The following is a 25,686-nucleotide window of genomic DNA, read 5'->3' on the forward strand; positions in this document are numbered from 1 at the left end:
TCTGACCAATCAGAAATGTTAATTCACCACTGCTGTATAATGATGTTTTATACAGGAGTCAGTGTGAAGTGACTTTTAACCATGGTCCATCTGTTTATGTTCACACAATACAGTGAAAAGTCTCGCACTGACTTTTGAATGTGTTGCAAACAGCCTTGAAGACCAATTAAAAAAGAGCTTGCAGATAAGCACCTAGCGATAGTTGTCAAAATAATGGAAACACTAATTAATTTGAAGTAACGCACTTCTTTTTCCATGGACACAGGTGTGCGCACACACACACACACACACACACACACAGAGCATCTGAAGTCATGGGAATAAAAACATGCTATAATAGCCAAAAATTCACATTTATTTATTGTTAAACAAGTGTTGAACTTTACATTATTTGTATGGGGCTCCTTACTAACATGTTAATGCAAAGAATGAACCAGTGCTGTAATGTATTCACAAAAGAGTTCAAAAGTATCACTGAGAATAATTTAATAAATAAATATCGGAAATCTATTTAGAAGAATGTGTCTGGAAAGCCTCGTGTTTGGCTGTGGACTTGAGTGACTTTCATGCCTGTACAGATTCTCTGAGAATCTTTTAAACAAAGGCAAGAAAAATCCTAATTTCCTCCTAAAGCCCAAAGCTTTGGTGCAGCAATCTCATTTTCCTGAACAAGACAGAATTTGATGTCAGCAACCTCTCTAAGCTCTGTGTCCATTCATTTCATCTTAATCCTCCTCCAAACACACCATGATGAATAAACTGTAAGAACAAATCATTTTCTTATAACATGTGCAATTTTTTTTCCCACACAATAGTCACTTCTGGATAGACACGTCTTAATTAAAGTCTTAATTAAAATGTTTCCTTATTATAATTAAGGTCGCCTTCTTATTATGCACCTGAAATACAACAAAATATATATTTTTATGCCATTATCCTTGATGGTTTTACTGTACAACCACGAAAAGATAAGGCCTGGGGTTGATTGCTAGTGGTTATACAGCACAATCTGATCTTCATTGTAAAAATGGGGCCGTAGATCCAGACTACTAAATTTCCTAAATAAACAGTCCCATTAGCAATAATCTTAGTACACATCTCTGCTTACGTGCTGGAAACTCCATTTTTGTATATAATACAAAACTGGATTTGAATTATGTGACCCTATGTACAACCTCTGACAAACATTGTACGAGCTGAAACAGGAAATACTATTATTTGGTATATTTTTTTTTTTCTCTTTTTTTATGTGAAATCATTCCATAGTTCTGAGTCAGTCAACATCGGCAGCGCTAAGACTTGTCCATCAAATCCCACATCTGATTGTTTTTACAGTCAAATCAGCGCTGATTTAGACAAGCGGAATCACACTGCAATGCAGCCATACTGGTCTACACATCTTTGGGGATGTCAGCGAAACAGTGAAGAGCTATGTTTCTGAGGGGAAAGTAGTGAAAGACGAAGCGAGATGAAGTATGAACCTTGTTCTAAACCCTCCCCTAGTACCCAGTGTCCTTGTGGCAACTGGTGCTGATTGTTTTTGCGAAAAAAAAAAGAACATATTAAAGGCTCGTGATGAGCTGCATCTGTCCTTCCCGTACGTCCACCTCTGGCTCACACTCCTCTTTAGGGGATTGGGGGATGGGGATTATATAACCGTCACTGCTTCCCCTGCTCATCTGATAGTAGGTGTGCAGCTGTTGGCCGGCCCCTAAATCGGGCATGCTCTTGTAGTAGGCATCCTCGTCCTCGCTGTGTTTGGAGGGCGAGAGCTGCTCTGTCTGGAGGCCGCTCTCGGTTAAGGGCGAGTCTCTCAGGTTCAGCTCTCTGGAGTACAGGGAGTCCGTAGTGGGTGGCTGCAGACTGTGTTTTGTAGCTGTGGGCTCGGTTCTCACTCTCTCCTGAGTGTAATACAGGAGCGAGTGAGTCCGCTGGGGGATGAGAGGGGCATCCAGGTGGTGCTGATGGTGCAAGCTCAGACTCCCCACCAGTAAATGGCTGCTCTCGCTGTCCACGGGCACCAAGGATGTAGTTTCGGCTACAGTGGCTTCATCTTTGCTACTGGTCCCTCCCCCGGCTGCATTTCTAGTGGAGATATGAGGCTCTTGCCGCTGTCTTTTGGCACATGTCCTCAGGTTGCTGTGCACCAGGTCTGAGATAATCATCTTCTCGAAGGCGGCTTCATCTAGGCCGATGCCACCATTACCGTAGTCCCCGTTCCGAAGCGAGTAGCTATTATTGAAGTTACCATTTAGCGGTAGAGTATCCATTGCACTTGTATCCCTGGCATTGTTCATTGAGTGTCCTACAACAACAGAACATGTGAGGGGGGGTGCACATTAGTCACTACTGGCCCTGTAACGATAGAAAAGGTTAAAAAAAAATATAATGAATGTTGTTTAGGACTGGCTTTAGATTTCAAGCATGACACTTAAATCTAAAGCATTTATTATGATGTTAAATGCATGATAATTAAGACATCCTAAACAACATAAAAAAAAAAATAGCACAAACATCGCAAACACATTTTAAAGGACACTGCCAAAGTGGAGCCACAGATGGGCAAGTTAGAACATTAACATAATTCATCAGTCTTCCAGCTTATTTTGGGAGGGGGAGTGAGAACGGGCTGTGGGAGGATATGAGAAAAAGGAAATGAAAAAAGCACATGGCCAAAAAAAGGGACCAAAAAAGAAGAAAAACACAGACAGCCAAGTCTCTCACTATGAAGAAGCCAGCAAGCAACCATCCAACAGCACGACAGACAGGCAAGTGGAAATGACTAACTTTAGACAACTCACATCATGTCTGTCTGTTCAGGCTATCTGGCCTAAGAGTAGCTGATGGACAAAAGAAAGAAACGAAAAAAAAAAAAAACAAACAAAAAAAACAAATGATTTTATTGTAAAATATGATGTAATCACTGACAAAATCAACGTGAGCAAGGGTTCAGCAAATTAAATCTGATAGACAATTAAAGGCTTCTCTCCTCATTAAATGTCACCATTCAGTTTGTTTTTGCGAGCTGGGCCGTTAAGTCTGCAGCTAATTGAGTGGGTATGTGAGCGTTGTTGCCTTGGGCAGGTAAAGGTCGATCAGAAACCTACAGCTCTGCGCTCTCCTCACAGCTTGCAGTGACAGATTCAAATGTGCTTTCACCCCTTTCTGTTTTTAACACCATAAAGACTGCACTGGGTCAGCAGTTATTGGCATCTCTTCAAATGGAAGTCTTGGATATAAAAAAGGGAATAAAAGGATGAAGCAGACAAAGAGACGAACATTTGTAATGCCTAGCAGGGGTTTGGGATCGGGAGAAAGGGGAGTAAAAGGAAACATTCTGGTAAACTGTACAAATATATGTGTGAAAACAAATAGAACTATGTGTTTTATTGTGATATAGCTCCTCACTGATAACGGCCAAAAATAATTTGCATGTAGAAAACCTGATAATAAGTGGAAATACAATCTAGAATGAAAATGTACACAAAGGAAAATTATAGCAGCTGCCATAGAAAAGTAAAGCAATTTTTACCACACAGATATCCTGATTTAAATTACCTGCAGAAGTTAATAAGAGTGATCCAGATGATATCATCCATTTGTGATAACAATAATAATTTAATGAGGAGTGAAGATAGGATACTGCATCTCTATGACTTAATTCCAATTATGCACAGAAAAGTGGCAAGCATGTTTACTCTAGTGACTCTAAGACATTTATTTATAGTTCATTATCTGGATGGAGTGTGTTGCAAGTGTCACTGAGGTTAAAGATGCTATTTTCATACAGATTCAAATAAATAACCAGATCAGTTAGATGAATGCTACATGTATATACTCGTAGTTTAGTTATTTAACTAACCATTTTTAAATACAATTTTTTAAATGTAAGAATTCATTATTTGACTAGCCAGGATATTTAATGTTTAAAACTATTTAAATGAAATTAATTTGTATTGTATTTATCTTAAAAAAAAAGGTCTTTATCCAAACACTTCAATAGATGGTTGATGTATTAGCTTGTATTAAATTCCTGTGTCACACGGTCCGAGAAGTTCCTCATGTATCATAATGTGTTCGCTTGTAACATCACTGACACAGTGTTACACCAGTGACAGATCATACGTCCTCAATCAAACTGGATAACTTTTTCAATGGTACTTTCTAATGTCTGACCTAATCTGCGGTGATGATATACCCAATAAAATCTACTGTATTAGTCACATCATCGAAGCGTGCTATGAATTTTTTGGACAATTTATCGTTTCCAAAAACCATGGTATGAAATATCTTAAAATATTTAATTATCTTCATTTCTTGTATTTAACTCTTTGTATCAGTCATTAATCCTATCCTACTGTATTAGTCATGGTGTGATAAAAATACTTCAGTAGATGCTTCATGCATTATCTCACGTTAAATTTAACAGGATCCTGTGCCATATAGTCAGAGGTGTTATAATCCTTCATCACTAATGCCCTATGGTGTACATCTGTAAGATCACTGACACAGTGTTACACCAATGACCTTTCCATGCTACTTTCTAAGGTTACACCTAATCTGCGCTGATGACATAACCAACATAACTTCCATATTTGTCGTGTCATCAGCATGTTAAAAATGTTTATTATTATTATTATTATTATTATTATTATTATTGCTCTGTTCTTATTAAAAGTGTTAAAGATATAAAATTTTGATCGTATACTTCATTCAAAGAATTGATGAATCGATTGTGTTTCTTCCCCACTCCACATACTAGTAAGTCCAGATAATGACCATATTTCAACTTTTAAAGATTTCTGAACCACTTGCTCACTGAGTATAGATGGTCTGAGGCTAAACCAGTGATTGTGCCTTTTTAGAAAAAATCATGCTGAAAAAAAATTTACATTTGATAGGCAAAGTTAAGTTTTACTCCCATACTTGTCTCTCTGTAGGTCGCTAGAGGCATGCAGCAAGAGGGAAAAAGCAGAGCAAATAGATATTAAGGTTTCACATCAATTTCCAAAATGTCACAGCACTTGAATGTCACACCCTGGGGCACGCTTGTAAATCACAGTCACATATGCTTTAATTGTGTTTTAGGATGAAGCTAGTGAAATGGACACCAATCAATTTTAACTTGATTATGCATAATTGGCTTTAATTCCAACAGAATGAACGACAAAAAAAAAGCAGGAAGCATCAGTTTCACTCCACATTTTTGAGGATAAGGTTCAGCTTGCTTCATAATATTCACTTATTATGCACTAAAACACAATAAATTCTATCACACAATCAGAAATCAATATCAATAATTGTAGAGGAATGAACTGAACTGTGAAATAAATATATATAGTATCGCTCTCTATAATAAAATAAAAGGCAGAGTCTTAAAATGAGAAACTGTATACAGTATATCGAAGATGATACTGAAATGTTTCCAGGGTAATAAACATTTCAGTTCTGTCTAAAATTTTGGGATATGCCTTCCATCTGGAATTCATATATATCTGTATATTATAGAACAGAGAGAAAAAAAGAGTGTGTGTGTGTGTGTGTGTGTGTGTGTGTGTGTGTGAGAGAGAGAGTAATACTACAATGCACCAGCACAGGCGTCAGAGTACAGAAGAGAAATGGTGGTTTAGTAAGCGCACCTGGAGAATTAAAGACAGGAGCCGTAGGAGTGTTACATACGACCGTTTCGGCCAGTAAGGTATTGTACGGGTTGTTAGTGCCTTGGGGTCGTAGAAGAGGGTTTGTTAGTAGATAATTGGCCGTCATTCCTGGATCAGCAAGACAGAGGAGAAGATATAAGTTCAGAGCACATGGATATAACAAGGATATATAACCTCTCATACTATTTAATGATGACTGGCTCAGGGGATCATAATAATTCATTTATTATGAAATATCTTATACGATATTTGCAGAATCAATGTTTTATTGAGATTTGTTTACTTGTTATGATGATAGGATAATTATTACTGAGCTGCTTGGTATACCAAACATTTGTTGCCATTATATTATCAATCTAATACGTTATTACTACCGCAAGCCAGTTCAGTTGTAAGGGGTAAAGGATCTGCCAGCTTTAAAGGATCTTGACACTTATCTGGACAGATGATACCAATTGGTAAGCATCTCATTTCATGAGTGACTGTATTCATTTGGAATTTAATTTTCACTCATAAGACTGACAGTTTAAAAAAGAAAAAAAAAATCCTTTCTGAAATATCTGTTGTCTCAGTCAGTGCAAAGGAACAGAAGCATGAAGAGAGGAAAAGGATGTCAGCCTCTCCTGACTTGTGCATGCATGAAGGACTGCTTTAGCATTTTAGAGCAAGCCAAAGCGATGACTGAGGAACACAACCTTACCACTCGGGTCAGCTAGAGTTGAACATCATCTTCTCATCATCATACATTTGTGCCCTGGCTAAATAATAAATGACATTTTTTTTCTAAGTCCTTCAAATAGCATCCACTAGGTCATTGTACATCTTGATTAATTGATGCGCCTGGGTGTGTGTTAGGAGCAAAGGAGCTTATGAACTTAAAATGTGCAGCTCTTCTGCAGGATGTGGCTTTTAGTCTAGACACACACCGCACAAGACTACCTTCTTCTAGACCTTACAACATGCATAGACGGGTGACAAATTAAAGGAAAAACAGTGGCTCAGTTATGCTGTAGGGGTATGTATCCTTAAAGGGAATGGTCATTCCAAATCAACCCAAAGTTATTCTGAATGATCACGTTTATCCTATCCTGATGGGAGTGGTCTCTAATAGAACTATATTTTCTATCACACTTTATATTGTTTTTCCTTTAATTTGTCACCTATATGTAGTTTAGTACTGCAAAACAAAGTGTCCATTAACATTTACTGGCAAAGGAAATATCATAACCTAACACCACTAGCTCTGAATTAATAAGGGACATATAAGTTCACAAAGGAGCTCAAGAGACTAAAATGCTTCTAATGTAGCACCAATGGTTTCTCACTGACCTTGGTTGAGGGTTGATGTGCTGTTGATGTCCCCTGAGATAAAGGAGGATTCAGATTGCTTTCTTACAGTGTCATTCCACATTCTTCTGATTCGACTCTGTTAGATTAACAAAGGCAGCAATTAAGCGTCAAACCACTTTGAAAGATATCTCTGTAATCTCTCTCTCTCTCTCATTTAAAATCATTTTAACTGACTTCTTACCAGCATCATAACCCTGAAATCCCAGAGGTGTTGTTTTACCAAATCATTCCCGTTTTCTATTACATATTTCCCAAATTATCTACAAAATTCAGATACAGTTCGATATTCAGGAGCATGTACATAGAAAAACCATCATCTGTCAGAATGCTTCAAAAATCAATGCAATTCTTCATTGAATGCTGTAGTAGAATCATCCTAGGTTACAGGTAATCCACATTTTATATTATCATTTCAGCTTGTAATTCACAACCTTGCTTTCTATTCACTATGTGCTTTATCTCTTCCTGAAAGCTAGAGGAAACTGGGTCAGCTTGGTTCTTCTAGGCGCAGTGTACTGAGCTTACCTGAGTGCCAGAGGAGTAGCGAGCACTTGTCCTTGTTGTTGCTGTCTTTGTGGAACTGTGGGAGCTCTCACTTGGCAAGCTGCTGCAACAAGATGTGTGGCGAAGGCATTTGCTGTACTCTCGACGAACCTGCAATTCAAAGGCCGTTTGTGTCCTTTGAGTTCCTGAATGTGCGTTTCTGTTAACAACTCAACAGCTCTTATAACCAATTTTATCACCCTGGGGCAGTGTGTAAAAGATGCTCTAGATTTAACTTAGAGATACAGTTTTAATAGGCAACCTATGGTAATATATAAAATGCACTGTTTTATTAAATAAGCAGTTTCTATAGGAAACGAATAAAGCTCACTTTTTTCTGAAGCAGACAGTGGAAGATGAAGATGAACATGCCCTGGAAGGTGTTGAAAATGGTAAAGAGATAGGCCAACACGACGGACTCGCTATTGATGAATAACAAACCGAAGGTCCAGGTAAGACCCAGAAGACATAGCAAAGCAAACGCTCCTAGAACCCAGGACCTGCAAACGCAGACACATAACACCAAGTGTGAGTCTGCAGGGAAGCCATAAATTGTGAGGCTTTAAAATAGGCACTGATGATGGCTCGAAAGTAAGACATCTACTAAAACATCAAAGAAAAAAGACGGGAAAACATACATGGTGCAGTAAAGTTTTAAAAACAGGTCCTTATCATTTGACCTGGGGCTGGGAGAAATGAGAAATGTGAGGGAATAAAACCGAGATTTGAATAAATAAGAAATGAATAAATATGCACATGTATCAATCTGGTTCTCAGTCATATATTACGATATTTGGAGTGTGGGAATTTGGTGTGTGCCACACTATTACATGAAGAAACATGTCATTTTGAGCTGCATTTAGAAGGAGGAGAGAAGAAATATTGCACTTGAGGACTGCAATAATTTCAAATAGGTCCATTACACTTGAGGAGGCGTTGACAACACATCTTGGCTAGCTAAGGAACCAAAGAGATAGAGTTAGAGGAAAGAAAGGAACCAAAAAAGGAGAAAGGAGGAGTGGTGTGTGAAGATTCAAGGGAACCTTCAGACACCCTTGCTGACGGATAAGAGCACTGACAAACATGGAGGATGGGCATTTTAAACTGAGGATGAGGGGGCTGGAAGGTCAGAGAAAGACTGAGGAGAGTGGCAGAGTGATGAAAGGGAAACTACGAGGCTGAGAAAGAAACGTCTAGCTGACGGTCTTACTTGATAAATGGTTTATTATCTTCATAGCTAGAGAGCGTGGTAAGCAGGGAAGAGAGACAAAATCGGGTCAGACAGATCACAGTCCAGTTTAAAAAAGAAAAAAGTAAACTGTGAAGCTGGAAATTGTAAAGAGATGAAGCTGGCAGGGTCAGAGGAAAGATGATGATCATTATCGTTCTATATGTTAAAATGATGAGGCTGGAAACTGTGCTGAGCCAATTCACTTACATAGAATAAAATACTGTTCAAATGTGGAACATATGCTTTAAAGTGAGTCAGACACAAGCAGTACTGTAATAAAGATTTACAGCCATAGTGGGCCTTCTTATTTTACTTCTATACTTCTTTTTTCAACTAAACAGCAAAGCATTTGATTTATTCACCATGTAATAAGTGAGCACAGCTACACAAACAATAATGGTTAAAACAGGTCCTTGTGACAAGAGAGGGGTCTAGTGAAATTTTATTGGAAATGTGCCCGTATATATTTCTGCCATGAAAAATTTACAGTGGCGCTAACGTTTTATGAGTGGCCATCATAGGTTGTGATATATGATAAGAGCTTACCCAGGCAAATCGGTATTATAGTAGCCATCACAAACGTGATAATTACTGGTTTGGGTAAGAGCAGGGTGAGAGAGAGAGAGAGAGCAAGAGATATAGACAGAAGTGGGGGGAGGGGGGTAGATGTGGAAAAACGGGAAGAGAAAAGAAAGGAGATGCCACAGATTAGCTCTCTCCACATGCAACATGCAAACAGTGCTTCCAATGCCATGTAGGCTACGATCCTTAGCCCTGCAAGCTCAAATAAAAAGAGTTCTGACAAGGTAAAAGCAAAATCATAACACTGTGTAACATACATCTGAGAAATGTGGATAGCATTCATTTTGTTCATTCATTTGTTTTCTTCTTTTTTTCATTATTCCAGCACTATAAAACCTTGTCAATCACTTTTGATGAAACTCAACTTTTTTTGTTTTGATTGAACTGGGGCAGACAAATTGAAAATTAAGGCGTGTTTAAATATTATTGCTAAACATTAAAAAAATAATAACCATGCTTGCAGGACCATAAAGTGAACTTAGCAGACATATTCTCTTTTCTATTATTAAAATAGGTTCTGTTATTGGAAATGCTGTTATTCTCTCTGCTGCACCCTGCTACACACACACACACACACACACACCTCCATTCTACAGGGATATATCACCAAGGACACTTTTGTTATCACTATCAAAACACTGGAATCTAAAAATACACACAAAGTATTTTTTTAAATTCAGTTAGGTTTCATTCAGTGATGTCATCTTTCAGTGATATTCTGGACATATCCGACATTTTAAAAATGTAGAGAATGTATTTCTTCTGTCCCTTCTACTATATACTCTTTCATAACATGAACTACATAGAAAACAGTTTTGGACTGAAGAAATATCAAAACTCGGAACAGCTTCACTTACTTTATATTTTCCAACCTGCTGGAGTCTGGTTTCAATGAAGTAGAGTGCTTCACCATTTTGTATATTGTGATGACCAGGAAGATGAGATTAAGCTGTTGAAAAAGAGTTAATGCCTGTGTTAATAAATCAAAATACACTTGAAAATGAAAAGACAGAAAAGTTTCATCTGTGGCATTCTCGGAAAAGAGCCAGCTAAGTGTCTCTGCAGCCCGAGTGAAACTGCTGGAGCCAACTGCTGGGTGATTCTATATTGATAAGGGTATGAAAAATGAATCAAAATCCAGCACACTGCAAGATAAACACAAGCACTGTTAAGAGAGAAGTGAAACCATAGAACAGCAGTAGACAAAAATTATTTAGGGATGTAAATGGAGCCACATTTAAAACGCATGAATGATTGAATAGTATGTCTTTGTATAGCTCACGCTCTCTTACTCTCACACTCATGTCCACACACTAAAACACACACATAGACAAAAACTGCTGAGGTTGCGAGATCTTTTTATAATGGGGCATGGTATGTGCTGTGAATGCTGGAAAAATAGCATATTCGTAGCAACGCTCATGAACAACACCACTAGCTGGTGTGAAATAAGCTTCAGCGCGGCAACTTGCTTTTTCGATGCCACACAATCTAATTGATTTGTACACTGCCCTCAAACAGCAGAGATAATCAATATACCTCCTCCCTCACATCAGCAGCTGTTACACAGGAGTCAGTGACAGGACACAAATGCCAATGAAAGAATGAATGAAGGGATAAGACGAGAACAAAAAAAACCCAACAGCCCTTTTGGCAGATTGCCGTGATGCTGGCGTGACGTTGTGTGTGTTGGTGGCACTGGTGTGACTCCAGTGTACTGAAATGCCCTTCATACACTCTCACACTGCCTGGAGTGGTGACATGGATCTGATGAGACAGGTGAAGAGGGAGTGTATGTGTGGAGAGCAAGGCAAGCATACACTTTCGACCCCCTCGGCCAGCACACACCACCAACTCACTTTCCCTGCTGCCCTCCCTGGGGCTTCCGCTACCTTTGTGAAAGCTGTTCCTGACTTAGCTCCTCTCTCTCTCTCGCTTTCTTTTCTCTCTCCATAAAGAAGACCCTGAGCTGTACTGAGGAGAAAGCTTTTTACCGCGCTGTGGGAGTCGGCGTGTGTGCCCAGTGAACTCTGCATGAACCGGATGAAATATTAAAGGTGCAGATGGAGCTGTCTGGATGATGCAAACAGCTCACGACGCGTCATGATCTGATGCCTCGAGACCACTCATTACTTCCATGTTCTTCTTTACATAGATCTAATGCCCCTTTGTGTCCCAGAGCAGGCCAACCTCTGGCTGCCTGCACACTTTCAAAAGCTTCCAGGAACTACCACTTTTAAAGAGCAACGAAAGAGGAGCAGTGTTTTTCAAAGTTACAAGACCACCCTAGGCCTTTCATGCTCGATTCAGCAGAACCGTTCTATTTTTCCTCTTTTTTTAAAAGCAGGCTGCTGTAAGTGCTGCACGTTGAATAATGAGATTGTCTTTGTGTGCGTTTTCCCTTCCCCCTGCCAAACCGCTTTTCTCACTGACAAGGACAAAGCCAATTTCCTGAGAAACCCTATTTCTATTAGTATAAATGTACACTGTGCTAATAGAAATAGGGTCACAGGTTTAGGGGAAAACCTTGGTCCCAGTGATTCCCCAGGGAACTCGCAGCCATTGTGCCTCATCTCACATTGTCAATTGGGAAAATGTGTTGCGACAACTCCCTGAGAACTGTGAGTCCTGCTGCTTGAGTCCTCAACAATAAATCAGCTTCATAAGGGGCACGGGCCTTGTGTTGAAGATGACTGGAACATGGTTTCTGGTAATCAGAGCTGCTGCAAACACATACATCAAACCGGCGTATGGTTCCTGGCAGAGAAGTGGCTAAATGAGAGTCTCTCACATGCCTCCGCAAAGAGCCCTTTGTAGAGCTTTCAAACTCAGGGTGACGTCTAATCTGCAACTTGTTAGTGGAGCGTATTCTTTAGCGGTCGCTGCTGCTTTTTTCTTTTCAACATTTGATAACTTTCAGCATGTGTCCTGCCACATGGACCAGAGTCTCCCCCGCTACTGTAAGACAAACAGCACTTTCCATTACTGTAATCTCATCGTTTGACAGCATTCGAGGAGGTCATGTCATCTGCGCATAATGAACTTGGCCTTGGTCAAACATTTCTCCACCTTTGCCACCTCCTGTCTTCATTTTCAGGATGACGAGGTTTGACCCGGGACAAAGATTAGAGAGGGGGAACCAATAGATAGCAGAACTCTAAAGCCAAACAGCTCATGTAAATACCACCTGCTAGAATGTCTCTCTCATTTTTCCCTCTCTTTTTTTCTATATCCTTCTATTTCTCCCCACAGGCCTTTTGCTTCAGTGCCTCACCAATATACTTGGAGGCAGCGAAGTCATAACCAGTAAATAAGTGCATGCTTGAACAGCAGCTGTGTCAATATATGTCATATATGCCCTTCGCCTGAATGTTCCTCAAAACCAACTACAGAAATGCTGCTGAGAGCGCTGTACCATAAGAGAAAGTTATCACCTACTTCTCGAAAAGTCATGCTGCCGAAAAAAGAAAGAAAAGAAAATCTCAGTGTGCCATTTAATATTGGTCCTTCACTAGCATGCTGGGCATTTTTTGAGGATAACATTATACTTTAATGCTCTGTTGTGAAAGCCTCTCTGCATCGTGGCAAAATTATTCCCACAAAAACATTACTCAGTCCTTTCAAACCGGCTTTTCAGAGTGCTTCTCTCCTACAGTGGGCTGCATTGACTGAGTTTGCTGAGACTGAACTGATCTGCACAGAAATCGAAGCGCTACGATCGGCTGAATCAAGCCAAGGAAATAACAAAAGCGACCTGGCTTGATGTTTTCACACCATGGCGCTTCTTGTTGCAGCATCTGTCATTGGCTTGGAGAAGTCAATTATTGCTTAAACTATGAGGTGTATCATTCTGGCCAGGTCTGGAGGCAAGCACCTAATTTTTTCCTGTTTCCTTTCTTTTCTTCCCACTTGGTATGCACACACTTTCCAATGCAGATGCACATGAACACAGAGCCAAGTATAAGACAGAACATACCATGATGATGAAAGTAACAGGTCCAATAAAACTCCAAATAAAGTGGTTGTCCAATCTCAGCCAGCATCTACACAGAGGAACAGACAAGACATATTAAAAACCTAAATGAGGTTGCAAGGGAATTATATATATGTATGTATGTATGTATATATATATATATGTATGTATGTATGTATATATATATATATACATATATATATATATATATATATATATATATATATATATATATATATATATATATATATATACATACATACATATATATATATATATATATATATATATATATATATATCATTTATTTTGAAAGCAATGTCGTCTCTTGATAAGGATTAATGGGAAGAAAAAAAGAGAATGCTATTCCTCACTAAGACAGCACATTGTCTGGTGTGGATCACATTACGATGTTGTAGGCTTGGCAAGCCAGTGTATACATTACTGTTAAATGCAGCTCAAAGATGGTAATTGTCTGTAAAAGTATCTAGGTGCTCTTGTCTGTGACCTCCGGCAGGAAATATTGATTACCTAAATTAGTGCAAACTTACACTGTGCTAATAGAAACCACAGAAGACATTACATGCACACACACACACACACACACATTTGTCTTGCTATCCTTACTTGTGAGGACCTTCCACTGACATAATTATTAATGCAGCTAAAAAAAGGCAGTTTTACTCATGGGGACCAGCCAAATGTCCCCACAAGGATAGCTATATCTGACAGTTTTGACCTTGTGGTTACCACCAACATATATAAACATCCCCCCCGACACACACACACACACACACACACACACTGCAGTGTTATAATGAAACAACTTAAAACCATAAGCCCTCATTTTTCTATATATTTCTCTGTAGAACTGTGTATGAATTACATTACTGCCTTTAGCCATGATTAAGAAAAAGCTTAGACAAGGCAGTGTGACCTGTATTAGGCACACATTAACACACACATAAAGAGGAGCCCTTAGTACCTCTAGCCTGAGCTAAAACACTATCATTAATCTGTGTAAAAGCCTTCCCATGCAGCACTTGTCTTTGTTAGAGAGTGTTTTACAAACAAGAGCTCGCTAGAGGCTTTTTGAGCCGATAAAAACCACAGTCACTTCAGGTGTCCTCTTAAAGATTTACTGTGTGTGTGTGTGTGTGTGTGTGTGTGTTTAGCTCATCAATGTTGCAGACTGCGCTCCTTGTGTATGAGAAAGTTTATGAGAAAGTTGCCAATCCACAGCAGACTTCCACAAACACCAGTTAAAAGCAAATCTTTGCATCCACTTACGCTTTTTCTGTTCCATAACTCCCATAATCCACAGCCGCAGACACGCCCACGATAATGGCGGGAAACAGGTAGCCCGAAACGTAGTAATATTTCTTCCGTGAATATTCACTCTCAAAGATGTCCACGAGCATAAGATAGAGATGAACTCCCTCCAAACACATCCAAGCGAAAGAAGACAAGAAGAAATAATGCAGGATCCCAGCAATGATCGCACAACCAATCTGTATGACACACAAATATCACAGCATGATAAACATGACCTCTACCATTAAAAAGATACAAAAATATATTCTGCAGTAACATAAACAAGGGCTAAAGACAACAGTGATTATGTAGCGCTTGTTTCTCAGTAACAATATTTGAAGGAATATAGATTAACACACACAAAATGGAGTTCTAAGACACCACATATGAACCTATGAACAATACTGTAATAATGGTCTGAATAATGTACCAGTTACTTCTGCTATTAATTCTCATTCAGAAACCAAATCCCTATAAATTGCATACAGTCGTGTTTAACAAGAATTAAATAAATGACTATGAGAAAAACAAATGAACATGACAAAGCAAGTAATCAAACATGCTGACCATGTCTTGCTGCTTTCCTGTATTGCTAAAGACTACAGCTGGAAAAATGAAATTGTTTAGATTTTCTCTTGGAGGAAAAGACATCTTGGTGTGACATGGTGTATGACAGAAATAACTGAGTCACAAAGTCAACGGTTCACCCTCAGATCCTACCCTGTGTTCTGTCACACTGCGGCCAATTAGGAAGAGGAGTTCGGCAATGAAGAGGTTAATGCAAAGGTTCTTGTGGATGGTGTTTCTGTCACTCTGCAGGCCACGGAAGAAGCAGAATGTGAAGATGCACATGGCCAAGCAGACGAGTGAGACCACAATGCCCACGCGAGTGATGACCGTCAGCAGCAGCTTGTGCTCTCTGCCTGGGCCCTGGAGAACGACAGGATGGAGAGAGAGGACATATAGGGAGGAGAGATGAATAAAATGTTTTGCCAAGGCAATGATAGATCATGTGTGTCACAACCATCTGTTCTAGCTTCCTAAGAGCTACAAACACAGACTGTATTGTATATATTCAACAAATGAGGGTTACTGAACCATCGATTCCTTCCGATCCGATCTTACCAGTATTTCCTGATGAGCCATAAGGACGGCGAAATTTGTTAGATGGCTGCACGAGCAGGTTGTGTGGGTTTTGTTGGACTTAACAAGCTTGCAGCCTTGAGTGGACCAGTATCCCATCATGCTCCTTTCTGAGTAATTCCAAAAGGAGCAGTTTGAGTTGAAATAGTGTTGCATCTGACAAAAAAAAAGACAAATTATTCATGTTGTTGTACACCTAAATTATAAACCATTAATTCTTCTCCTTAGAAATACTCAAAAAACAGAAAAAACTGTAAAGCACTCAGTGCACAGTGCCATTGTGAAAGAAGTGAGAAATTGAGCATGGGACCATTGATTATATGAGCTTCTAATAGAGAGCATAATGGTTTTAAGGCATGTCTGTGAAAATCACACAATTACTTTGATAGAGAGGAAAAATCCAGCAGAGGCTTCCTCTGGGAGCACTTCTGACCACTTTAAAAGACAAATGATAATTGGTCTTCTGGTAATTTCATCCCACATTGTCTGGCTAATCTGGGAGTTAATTTTCCAATCGAAAGAAAGGGAAATTGTATCATTTACATCCTAATGTCGACAAACAAATTAGTATTCATTAGAAATTTCGTCAAGACCCCGTAACAATCAACAGTTCATTCTTAGTTAATTTCATGTTCAGTGGTTTTAACAAACTCCTCTCTGACCTTGCAGGCTATTTAAAATTGAGGCAAAGTTTACAATCTCCTTATCTTTTCTGTCTGCCTTCCCACTGCTCCTGCACTTAAGACTTGCGTGGGACTCACATCAATGTGTTCCAGGGTAAAAATCACTGGCTCAGTTATATAGACTCGACTGGATTCCTTGTTGATTGAGGCAGCAATGACATCTGAGTTTACGGCCACGGTGAGGTTGTGGCCATTCATCTCACTGCCCAGTTTGATTGTTGCATTCTCAGTGCTCAGGAACTGGCCCAGGTTTTTGTACAGAGCGAACACCAACTTGGCAACACCTGTACATTAATAGAAATGAAAACAACATGAAAGGGGTTAAGCACTGATTTATGAAGATTAGGTTTCTGCAGCCCACAACAGGTATGTATTATTGTATATGGAGAGAGTCTGTATGTACACAGAATTCGACCTGGTGTTCTATAGCCCTACAAATGAAGCGAGAAGAAGTCAGCAGTGAGAGACATAAAGCTAAAGTTCAGAAATTTTATTTAAAAGAAAGGTGTGTACAGGAGAAGTTGTGAGACGAACAGCTTCAGACAGAGCTGTAATATCTGAGCTAAAACTGCTGATATCCAGGAGCTCCCCAGATATGCCGAGTCATGCCCACCGTTCCAGCGTTATTAATACGACTAAAAGTCTTTAGACAGTCTCGCCTAAGGGATGGCGTCAGTGCTGTGTTATAAGTCTGAAATCAATAAGTTGGTGTGCTGTGCTCCTGAAGGAAAAGAAACATATTGCCCTGCGCACCCACCACAGAAGCAATGGGTTCAACTGGCATCAGGAAAAAAATAAAGACCAAGACCTCTCATAAAGACCAAGTCTCTTTTTATACATAACTGATTTGTAATGACAAAATAATCAAAATAGAGCACAATGGAGAAAAGGCAGCCACGTGAAATAAGCAAATGGAATTATCAATATGGACATCTTTGTTCAGATTGTTTGTTTCTCTGGAAAATCCACTTAATATTTCTGTGATGAGGTTTCTAGATACACATTTATTACACTATTTATTACATCTATTTTCAGATTGGTCCAAAATAGCCAATGTTCAAAAGGCATGTTGTTGAAGCAGTAATCTTCTGAATGAAGGCACCTGAAACATGTTACCTATGCCAGAACTGCAGGTGCATATTTGTAGACTGAAACACACTGAAAAAAAAAAAAACTGACAGTTCCCACCTTCTCCATGGTTACAGGCAAAAACATGCAGTGGCACTTAACACTGCTCATGCACTTCTTTTACCACTGCTGCCTCTGCGTGTGTGTGTGTGTGTTTGTGCGTGTGTCAGTGTGTCTGTGTGTTTACCATTCCGACTGTTTAGTTTAACTGTATTGGCTGTCAGCTGGATAGATATACCCCCCTTGCTGCTCTGGGGAAACTTGAAGTCCTGCACCTGGCCATCTGTGCTCAGCACATACACATCCAGGACTAGATAAAGAGAGAGAAAAGAAAAACATTTTGTACTGAGGGTTTCTAATTTATTTGTATCTCACTATTTCTACATTTAAATCCATAGAAAAAGAACAAACAAAATTCACCTGCAGAATGAATTAACTTTCCTAACAAAATTTAAGGGACAAATATTTGGCACAACCACACATGTTCTATCATTAAAAATGGACTAAACAGGTGCAAGGGGATTTTAGAGCATATAATAAAATCAAATATCAAAATTATTATCTCTTTTATATGTATTTTTTTGAGGAAATTCACTCAAAGTGCAATATTACTGGGTACAAACAATTACTCTCTGATTGTAACCACCTATTTCTGTTTATCAAGGCTGATAGTAATTACTGACTTCGTGACTGCAGGCCCATTTCATACCCTTGAAAAGCTGCAAAAGTTATTGCTCAGATGAGACATTACCGACCAGCAGGCTACAGTGTTTTTGGAAATGTATTAATTTCTGTTCAGTGACAGACAAAATCATTTTGCAAACATACCCCCTGCTAAATCAGATTTTTATGTCTTTTATAGAAGAGCCTTAAACCAAAAGCAGCTGTGCAATCCTGCACTGTCATAGCTCCTGGCCACGCTTTGGGCTCAGTAATTTTTTTAAGTGTACAGTGGCCTCAGTAGCTTGAATGCAACAGTCAGCTTCACTGTCTGTAGGTCCTAGGTCACATCCCAAATGACCAACTTGCGTTTAATTAAATTAAATATGGATTTTCAGCACCACATAATTACTCAGTGCAACAGACACAAGTTGATCCAAATATGATTCCTATTTAGAAACATAAAGCACATGCACTCCTGAAATGTCTAGACTCAAAATCCCATTCTGGCAAGGTAGCCATATCTTAGGTTAGCCACATTTATTGGCAGTACTCACTTATATTGCTAGCTGGCACTTTCACTATTGCTGGTTCCATCAGATTGTCAGCAAGGACGAAGGCTCCTTCCTCGAGAGTGTCCAGTAACATGGTGGCAGCATGAGTCTGCTCTGTGATATTCATGCCTCTCCAAGACTTCAGTGCTTCTGGCCGAAGCAGGTTGTCCACGGTATCGACAATCGCCTGCAAACAAAAATGAACTGTCATGTTAGCATTTATGACAATGAGGTCAAAGGTCAAAGCTTTTGCTTTATACTAGTGCCAGATAGCCTATGGCCACAAAAACAAACATGCATGTCTTAACACCATGACCACCGTGTTTTGGTTAATCAATTTTTTTTAATTCATCTTCATATAAGCACATCCCATCCACCATAAGCACAATCAGTAAAGAAAAGACAGATTAGATGATGACACTATGTAGGAAGTGCTGAATGCCAGGGTTTATTTTGATGGTATTTACATCCAGTACATACCTTTAATCACAAGATTCCAAACACAAAATGAGCAATGAAGTAGCATATAGCACAAAAGTTCCTGACCACCATGGTGCAGACCGCTACCAGCCACAATCTAGCAGTGAGAGCACTATGCTTCCCGCATGGAGACAAACGCTGTAGTTTAACAAATAAAGCAGTCAAGTATTGACAGAAACCAGCTTTCTGAACAAGCAGCATATCTCAATCTATCCACATACATGCTTGACCGCTTGTTGCCTCTCTCTTACACACACACTGGCTGGGTACTATTTGTATATGTCGCAGCACGTCTACCCAGCACATGGATGGGTCCTGCACCGACATCACCATCTCCACTAAACAATCAACAGTCAATCAATCACAGTTTATTCTTCTATGAACTGACCAGCTGCTAATGCTACATCAACCACCGTTAAGACGTCAGTGACTTAGCAATTACAAAGCACCATTCACACAAACACAGTCCTGTTTCACTAAATGTTAAATATGAGCATATCTTAAAAGATCAAGACCTTCACTTCAAAAATAAGTTTACTTCAAATGTGCCCGGTAAGGTTGACCCAGCTTCCCTTCACCATGGACACATCGGCTCGTCAACAATGCTGTACGCTGCTGTCCAATCTACATTATTATAAAATTTTGGGAACTACTGATTTAACAGATCATAAGGAACCTAAATGATTCTGTGACTGTCACAATGCTGTGACATAGTCCTAGGGCATATAGTTTTAATATGCTTAAGGCTTGCAGTGATAACACGTTTCTAGCAGGGGGTACTCATGCAAACTGTGGGGGGTCAGGGGATGCCGACTGCACAATACATCAGTAATTATTCAAAAACACCCCAAGCAGACTTATGCCACTTCCAGCTTTCTTATGTGCTAATAATATGCAAATATATGCGAAAATCCTGGATCTTACAAAACACCATTATAACTGCACAAATAACTCAATATCGCAACACAAAATATTGTCTATTTATCCAAACTACTCCACAACGCAGGCATGTCTCCCGCAGTCTACTTGTGATTTCGCAATTTGCTATGTGGCTCCAAACTCCTGCTCTTCATCTATCTTTCTTACTCGTACCTGCAGGCTACTGCCGCTAGCTGTTGTTGACACTAGTGTCTGACTACCAACAGCTCGTTACTCCTAGTACCAGGGTTTCCAGTTTCCCGCAGCTCTTGACTTCACAAGCCTGAGCTTTTATTTTTATTTATTTATTTATTTTTCTCTTTTAGTGTCTTTAGTCCCATCAATTCTGCTTGTTTCTTTGGGAATTGGTAATTTAGCTCCTTTTTTTTATCATTTCAGAAACTCTTTGTTAGCACCACTGATGCTTGACCACATACAACAGGTGACAAATTGATTACAGTATGATTCTGATTTACACCAAGCATCATGGAAAAGATCCAGTTTTATACTCTAACTGTCATTGTATTACAAATGAAATTGTATTTATTTATTTATTTTTTAAACAAAACTATGAAATGAGAGCTACAGGATCCTGTTGCAGGATTTTTACATTTACACTCAGTTGCCAATTTATTTCATACCAACTGTATACACCGATCAGCCATAACATTAAAACCACCTGCCTAATATTATTTAGGCCCCTCTTGTGCTGAGAAAACAGCTCTGACCCATCGAGGCAAGGACTCCACAAGACCTCTGAAGGAGCGTTGTGGTATCTGGCACCAAGATGTTAGCAGCAGATCCTTTAAGTCCTCTAAATTGAGAGGTGGGGCCTCCATGGATCGGACTTGTTTGTCCAGCACATCCCACAGATGGATTGAGATCGGTGCTTTCGGCAGCGGACAGGGGTCGGCATGGGCACTCTGACCAGTCTGCGCTATGCACCCCATATGCAGCAAGCTGCAATGCACTGTCTGACACCTTTCTATCATAGCCAGCATTAACTTTTTCAGCAATTCGTGCTACAGTAGCTCTTCTGTGGGATTGGAGCAGATTCGCTAGTCTTCGCTCCCCACGCACATCAGTGAGCCTTGGGCGCCCATGACCCTGTTGTCAGTTCACCGGTTGTCCTTCATTGGACCACTTCTGGTAGGTACTAACCACTGCATAACGGGAACACAGTATGCAGACCTGCGGTTTTGGAGATGCTCTAACCCAGTCATCTAGCCATCACATTTTGGGCCTTGTCAAAGTCGCTCAGATCATTACGCTTGCCCATTTTTCCTGCTTCCAACACATCAACTTTGAGAACTGACTGTTCACTTGCTGCCTAATATATCCCGCCCTTTGACAAGTGCCACTGTAATGAGATAATCAATGTTATTCACGTCACCTGTCAGTGGTTTTAATGTTATGGCTGATCGGTGTATAAGTCATATGTCACGTAACTACAGCATAAGGTATAAATCAGTCTGATGCATATATCTAGCAAAATTATTGATCAATTATGCATTGGAAGTGTCCTTACTGATTTTTAATGTGGTGTGATATTTGGTCTAGTATCTCCCAAACAGCTGTCCTGAGCTTTTCACACGAAACCATTTCAAGAGTTTATTAACAATGGAGCAAAAAGAATAGTTCTGCAATCGCTGTGCCTGAAAACAGCTTGTCAGAGAGGTCAAAAGAGGATGGCAATAATCGTGCAAGAAAGCAGCCAGGCCACAACTAGGCTAATCACATCCAAATTGAACACTGCTGTGCTAAATGCCATCTCAGAAGCACTTATGGGACACTGCCTCAAATGGGCCACAACATGGGAAATGGGAAACATGGAAAAGTTGCCTGCACTGAGAAAAATCAAGATTTCTTTTGCATCATAGATGGAAGGATTAGAATTTTACATCAGCAGTACAAGGAGTGTGACGAGGTATCCCAGCGTTACCACTGTGTTGAGAAATCAAGGCAAGTTTCCATCGGTTCCTGGGTCATAGTTCCAGGGACCTTTTTATTTCCTGCACCAGAGTTGGAACTCATCTGCAGACCAGGAGTTATTGTAATGGAGTTTGCTGTGCTGAATGTCATACATGCTTCTAGTGAAATACTGTCTGTGACAAAGGCAAAAATAGATTTGAGGTGTGAAATTGAACCTTGTGTCTGTGTGACTGCTGCTACACCACTTAAAAAGCTTTTAAATGGTACATTAATGTAAATGTTAGCAGGCTCAAAAAGCTCAACCTCCTGCATGTTTGCTTTTTTGTCTACCTTTGTTACATGCTAAAATGGCAATTGTTATGTAATTTGTTTCACTCCTGTTATTTTACATAATGGTAATGTTCCTTGTAATGTGTTGAAAAATGCAGAACAGTAACTTGTCCAGGAATTGTGCAGATCTCGCTCTTAAACTCTTATTTTCTCCAAAGGAGAACCAGCGCCTATGGGGTTGGACATGTTTTCCTGGCACACATTCTCTATGGTTACAGTTTATCCACACTTGCACATAAAGCATGATAATGTACCATATCTCAAAGCATGTACTGTCACTGAATGGTTGCAGGAGCATAAGAGCTTTTTCTTTCATAGCTTTAGTGGTCTGTTTAACCTCCACATCTCAACCCAATAAAGCATATTTGGGACAAAGTATAAAGGGCTGCTTACCGCAAGATTGCGCAGCCATCCAATTTGCATTAACTGCACAATAAGGTCATTTTTGTGATTGTTCGAAAGCATCCATCATCTCTTTATGTGATTCTGAATGCCAAAGAAGGCACAACACACCTATATTGGATGAACCAAATAGGAATTGCACTTCTTTTTATTCATAGTTGTCCCATTTCACAGGATCATAAGTCACTGGATAAAGTGACAATCTTAAATAAAATGGTCACGTTTAATGCTTGCTTAGAAAGCCTGCCAGGCCTGTAATGCTCAGTGAGGTTCATGTGACTCAATGGGAGCCATACATGTTCCATGCCACCATGCTTCACTGTTCTGCTGGTAAGCATTGCAGTGTGTTGTTCTTCACTTTCCTAATTCAATAAATCAATACAGGCTAAAATTCACTGCACCTGTCAATAAGACATTTTAGCAAACCTTACACTGGCCTGGCCTCAGTGTGCATGGGATTAGTGATATGCTAAGTCAGCCCCTTTACTCCACCTTTACTGATGTTCCTTTCATCACATAGACGCATTCAGTTCATTAACTTTGTGACAGCAAGTACCAAATAGTAGTCCATCACTGCCCTTTTTCTCCAACCAAGCACCCTCCTCCATTTATTTTTACTCCCCACTCTGTAGAATGTCTTGAATAGCCTTAATAAGATTAAGTATTTTATTAATTAATATTTAATTAAATGCAGTGAATGGAGAGCTAATCTTGTTGCACATCTGAAGGCAGTGGTTTGAAGTCTGGAATATCTTTATTTGAATTTGGAATCATTGCAGTAGCTATAATGAAACTTTAAGCCTGGTTACATTGCTTATATCACAGCTAATGTTTCCTTTAAAAGGCAATGTGCTGGAATAGAAAGCCCAACCAACAAGAACTGGGTCACTGTCCAGTTACATACTGCACTGTAATCATGCCTTAATTCTCTCCTGGCATGCTGCTGTACAATGCAAACAAACGTCCTTTGCAAAAAGTTCAACCAACCAAAGTAATCTGCTAATTTAGCATATGTGCTCAGTGCATTTCTCCACTAAAGATCAGTGGACGCTAAGTTTAACCATTTACAATCTTGATCTAGCATAGAAATAAACACATTTTTAGGAGGCGGGACATGTAAAGAAAAGAAAAATGGTACCGTTGGCACAAGCATACCTTCATATATGCCCTGCATGTCCTTTCTCGCTTTTGAACCTTTTATTTTTATTAGAAAGAAGACAAAAAGACAGACAAAAGAAAGAAAGACATTAGAAAACACTGGCCCTCAGACACACATAACTGTTCCACATGGACTTCAGCAACATTAATGAGCTGTTTCGATTGCTCATTCTCTTATGTACATTAAGGCCAAATTTGAAAGGTGGTGTCTGGGCAAAAAAACAGAATCAATATACTGCAGACTATTATGCCAGTAGTATGCCAAATTTCTAATGCTTAATGAGGATTTAACCCTCTGAAGTCACAGTTATCACTGGTAATACCAGAAATAATATTATATTAATTATCTCTCAGTAATAGCTTATAGAAACAAGCTGAGAACAAACAAGAAAAAAAATCATGCAGTGAATATGAATTTGTTCTGGGTACAACCCTTCACTAATGCAATCTGCACCACTTTTGATTGGTCTTGACATCAAGAGAGTTGAGAATGCAATTTTAAGAGAATTCCTCTGTTCATTTCTGTGAGCTCTGAGTAAAAATAATATACTGTTGTGTGTTTTTTTATTCCCAGTAATAAGTGCAACAACAGAAGGTTGCTGAATTAGCTCCATGTGCCTAAGTCTCAAATTGAAAGTAAAGTTATAAGACAAAGATAAATCCACTTATACCTTGTTGAAGCTCCGTCCGGTAGAATCCTTTTCGCTTGGCCTCAGCTCCTGTAGTTGGGCATCCAGGATGTCCACCAGCTGTTCCATGAGCCTCATGGTGGAGCTGATGTCGCCGGGGAAGATGGGCCCTTTGGTGTGCTTAGCTAGCTCGTTGGCCAGGTTGGCCGCATTCTCCCCACTCCGGATCTGAAAGATTGTGCAAATTAGCCACGCAGCAGGAGCTGAGAAATATCATTCTGCGTCTGCAGGCCTCTCGCCCCTAATTATGACATCTTCACGCTGTGAGGAAATATGCTTCGCTAACAGCACCCACGAGCCATCGCTTAGTAATTAAAAACTGATAACACATCCTGTGTGCATTAGACAGGGTTTTTTTTTTTTTCCTTTGGAAAAAAAGTTAATTTTGCTGCCGCGTGAGGTGTGGGCAGTCCATTGTGTCTAATGGCAGCCCATTCGAACTTCAGCTTGCAGAGCACATTAGCCTTTTAAGAGCACACATTCAGTAGATGCGTTATCAGATCGAGCAGCGGGGCGCCCTATTGGGTAGCTCGAGGCTACGTTTCTCAATCTCAGCCAATGATAGTAAGAAGCATGTGCTCAAAATTTGGCACTGGGGACTGTTTTATATTCATGACGGTGAGCTCAGCAAACTCTCTGAACTATTAGTATGTCTGGTGTCATGCAGTTGGACTAATACGAACCTTCTGAGCCACTTGATTGACCCAGTGAGAGGTGCAGTTGCTTAGATCAGGGCCTTTTGGGTGCCAGGCCCCAGTGGAGAGGACACACAGGTAGGAGGCAGTGCCTGAAAATGTACACATATTTTTTTTGTGATAACACTTCTGTGTATCACATTTAGTACACTGCTATTTCATATTTTTATGTGCCCACAGTTTTAACAAAATCTCTCTCTAAAACACGCTATACTCCCAACTGTAAAGTAAAAGAGACCCCGTCCTCAAAAGTGTTCTGCT

At 39.7% G+C, this 25,686-nt stretch overlaps 1 protein-coding gene across 22 annotated transcripts in view; it reads right to left on the minus strand.

The window, feature by feature from the left end:
• Positions 1–334: 334 nt before the first annotated feature.
• Positions 335–25,686, minus strand: part of adgrl2a (adhesion G protein-coupled receptor L2a) — a 97,283-nt gene continuing 71,931 nt past the window's right edge. For 4 of the 22 annotated variants that reach the window (XM_053237979.1, XM_034308663.2, XM_034308666.2 and 1 more), the window contains 17 exons: positions 25,414–25,517; positions 24,713–24,898; positions 24,039–24,077; positions 18,825–19,008; positions 17,795–17,917; positions 16,558–16,763; positions 15,779–15,952; positions 15,374–15,583; positions 14,630–14,850; positions 13,343–13,409; positions 10,224–10,315; positions 7,885–8,053; positions 7,536–7,664; positions 6,990–7,086; positions 5,640–5,768; positions 4,927–4,944; positions 335–2,305 (listed from right to left, as the gene is read on the minus strand). In XM_053237979.1, the coding sequence (XP_053093954.1) occupies positions 1,563–2,305; positions 4,927–4,944; positions 5,640–5,768; positions 6,990–7,086; positions 7,536–7,664; positions 7,885–8,053; positions 10,224–10,315; positions 13,343–13,409; positions 14,630–14,850; positions 15,374–15,583; positions 15,779–15,952; positions 16,558–16,763; positions 17,795–17,917; positions 18,825–19,008; positions 24,039–24,077; positions 24,713–24,898; positions 25,414–25,517 (2,891 nt within the window). In that variant the 3' untranslated portion in view covers positions 335–1,562. Of the gene's footprint in view, positions 2,356–2,801; positions 2,841–4,892; positions 4,945–5,639; positions 5,769–6,360; positions 6,419–6,989; positions 7,087–7,535; positions 7,665–7,884; positions 8,054–10,223; positions 10,316–13,342; positions 13,410–14,629; positions 14,851–15,373; positions 15,584–15,778; positions 15,953–16,557; positions 16,764–17,794; positions 17,918–18,824; positions 19,009–24,038; positions 24,078–24,712; positions 24,899–25,413; positions 25,518–25,686 lie in introns of all 22 variants that reach the window. The other 18 variants (XM_053237981.1, XM_053237987.1, XM_034308668.2 and 15 more) reach the window with 13 other exon arrangements.

This window comes from Pangasianodon hypophthalmus, chromosome 11 (assembly GCF_027358585.1).
Source record: "Pangasianodon hypophthalmus isolate fPanHyp1 chromosome 11, fPanHyp1.pri, whole genome shotgun sequence".
NCBI lineage: Eukaryota > Metazoa > Chordata > Actinopteri > Siluriformes > Pangasiidae > Pangasianodon > Pangasianodon hypophthalmus.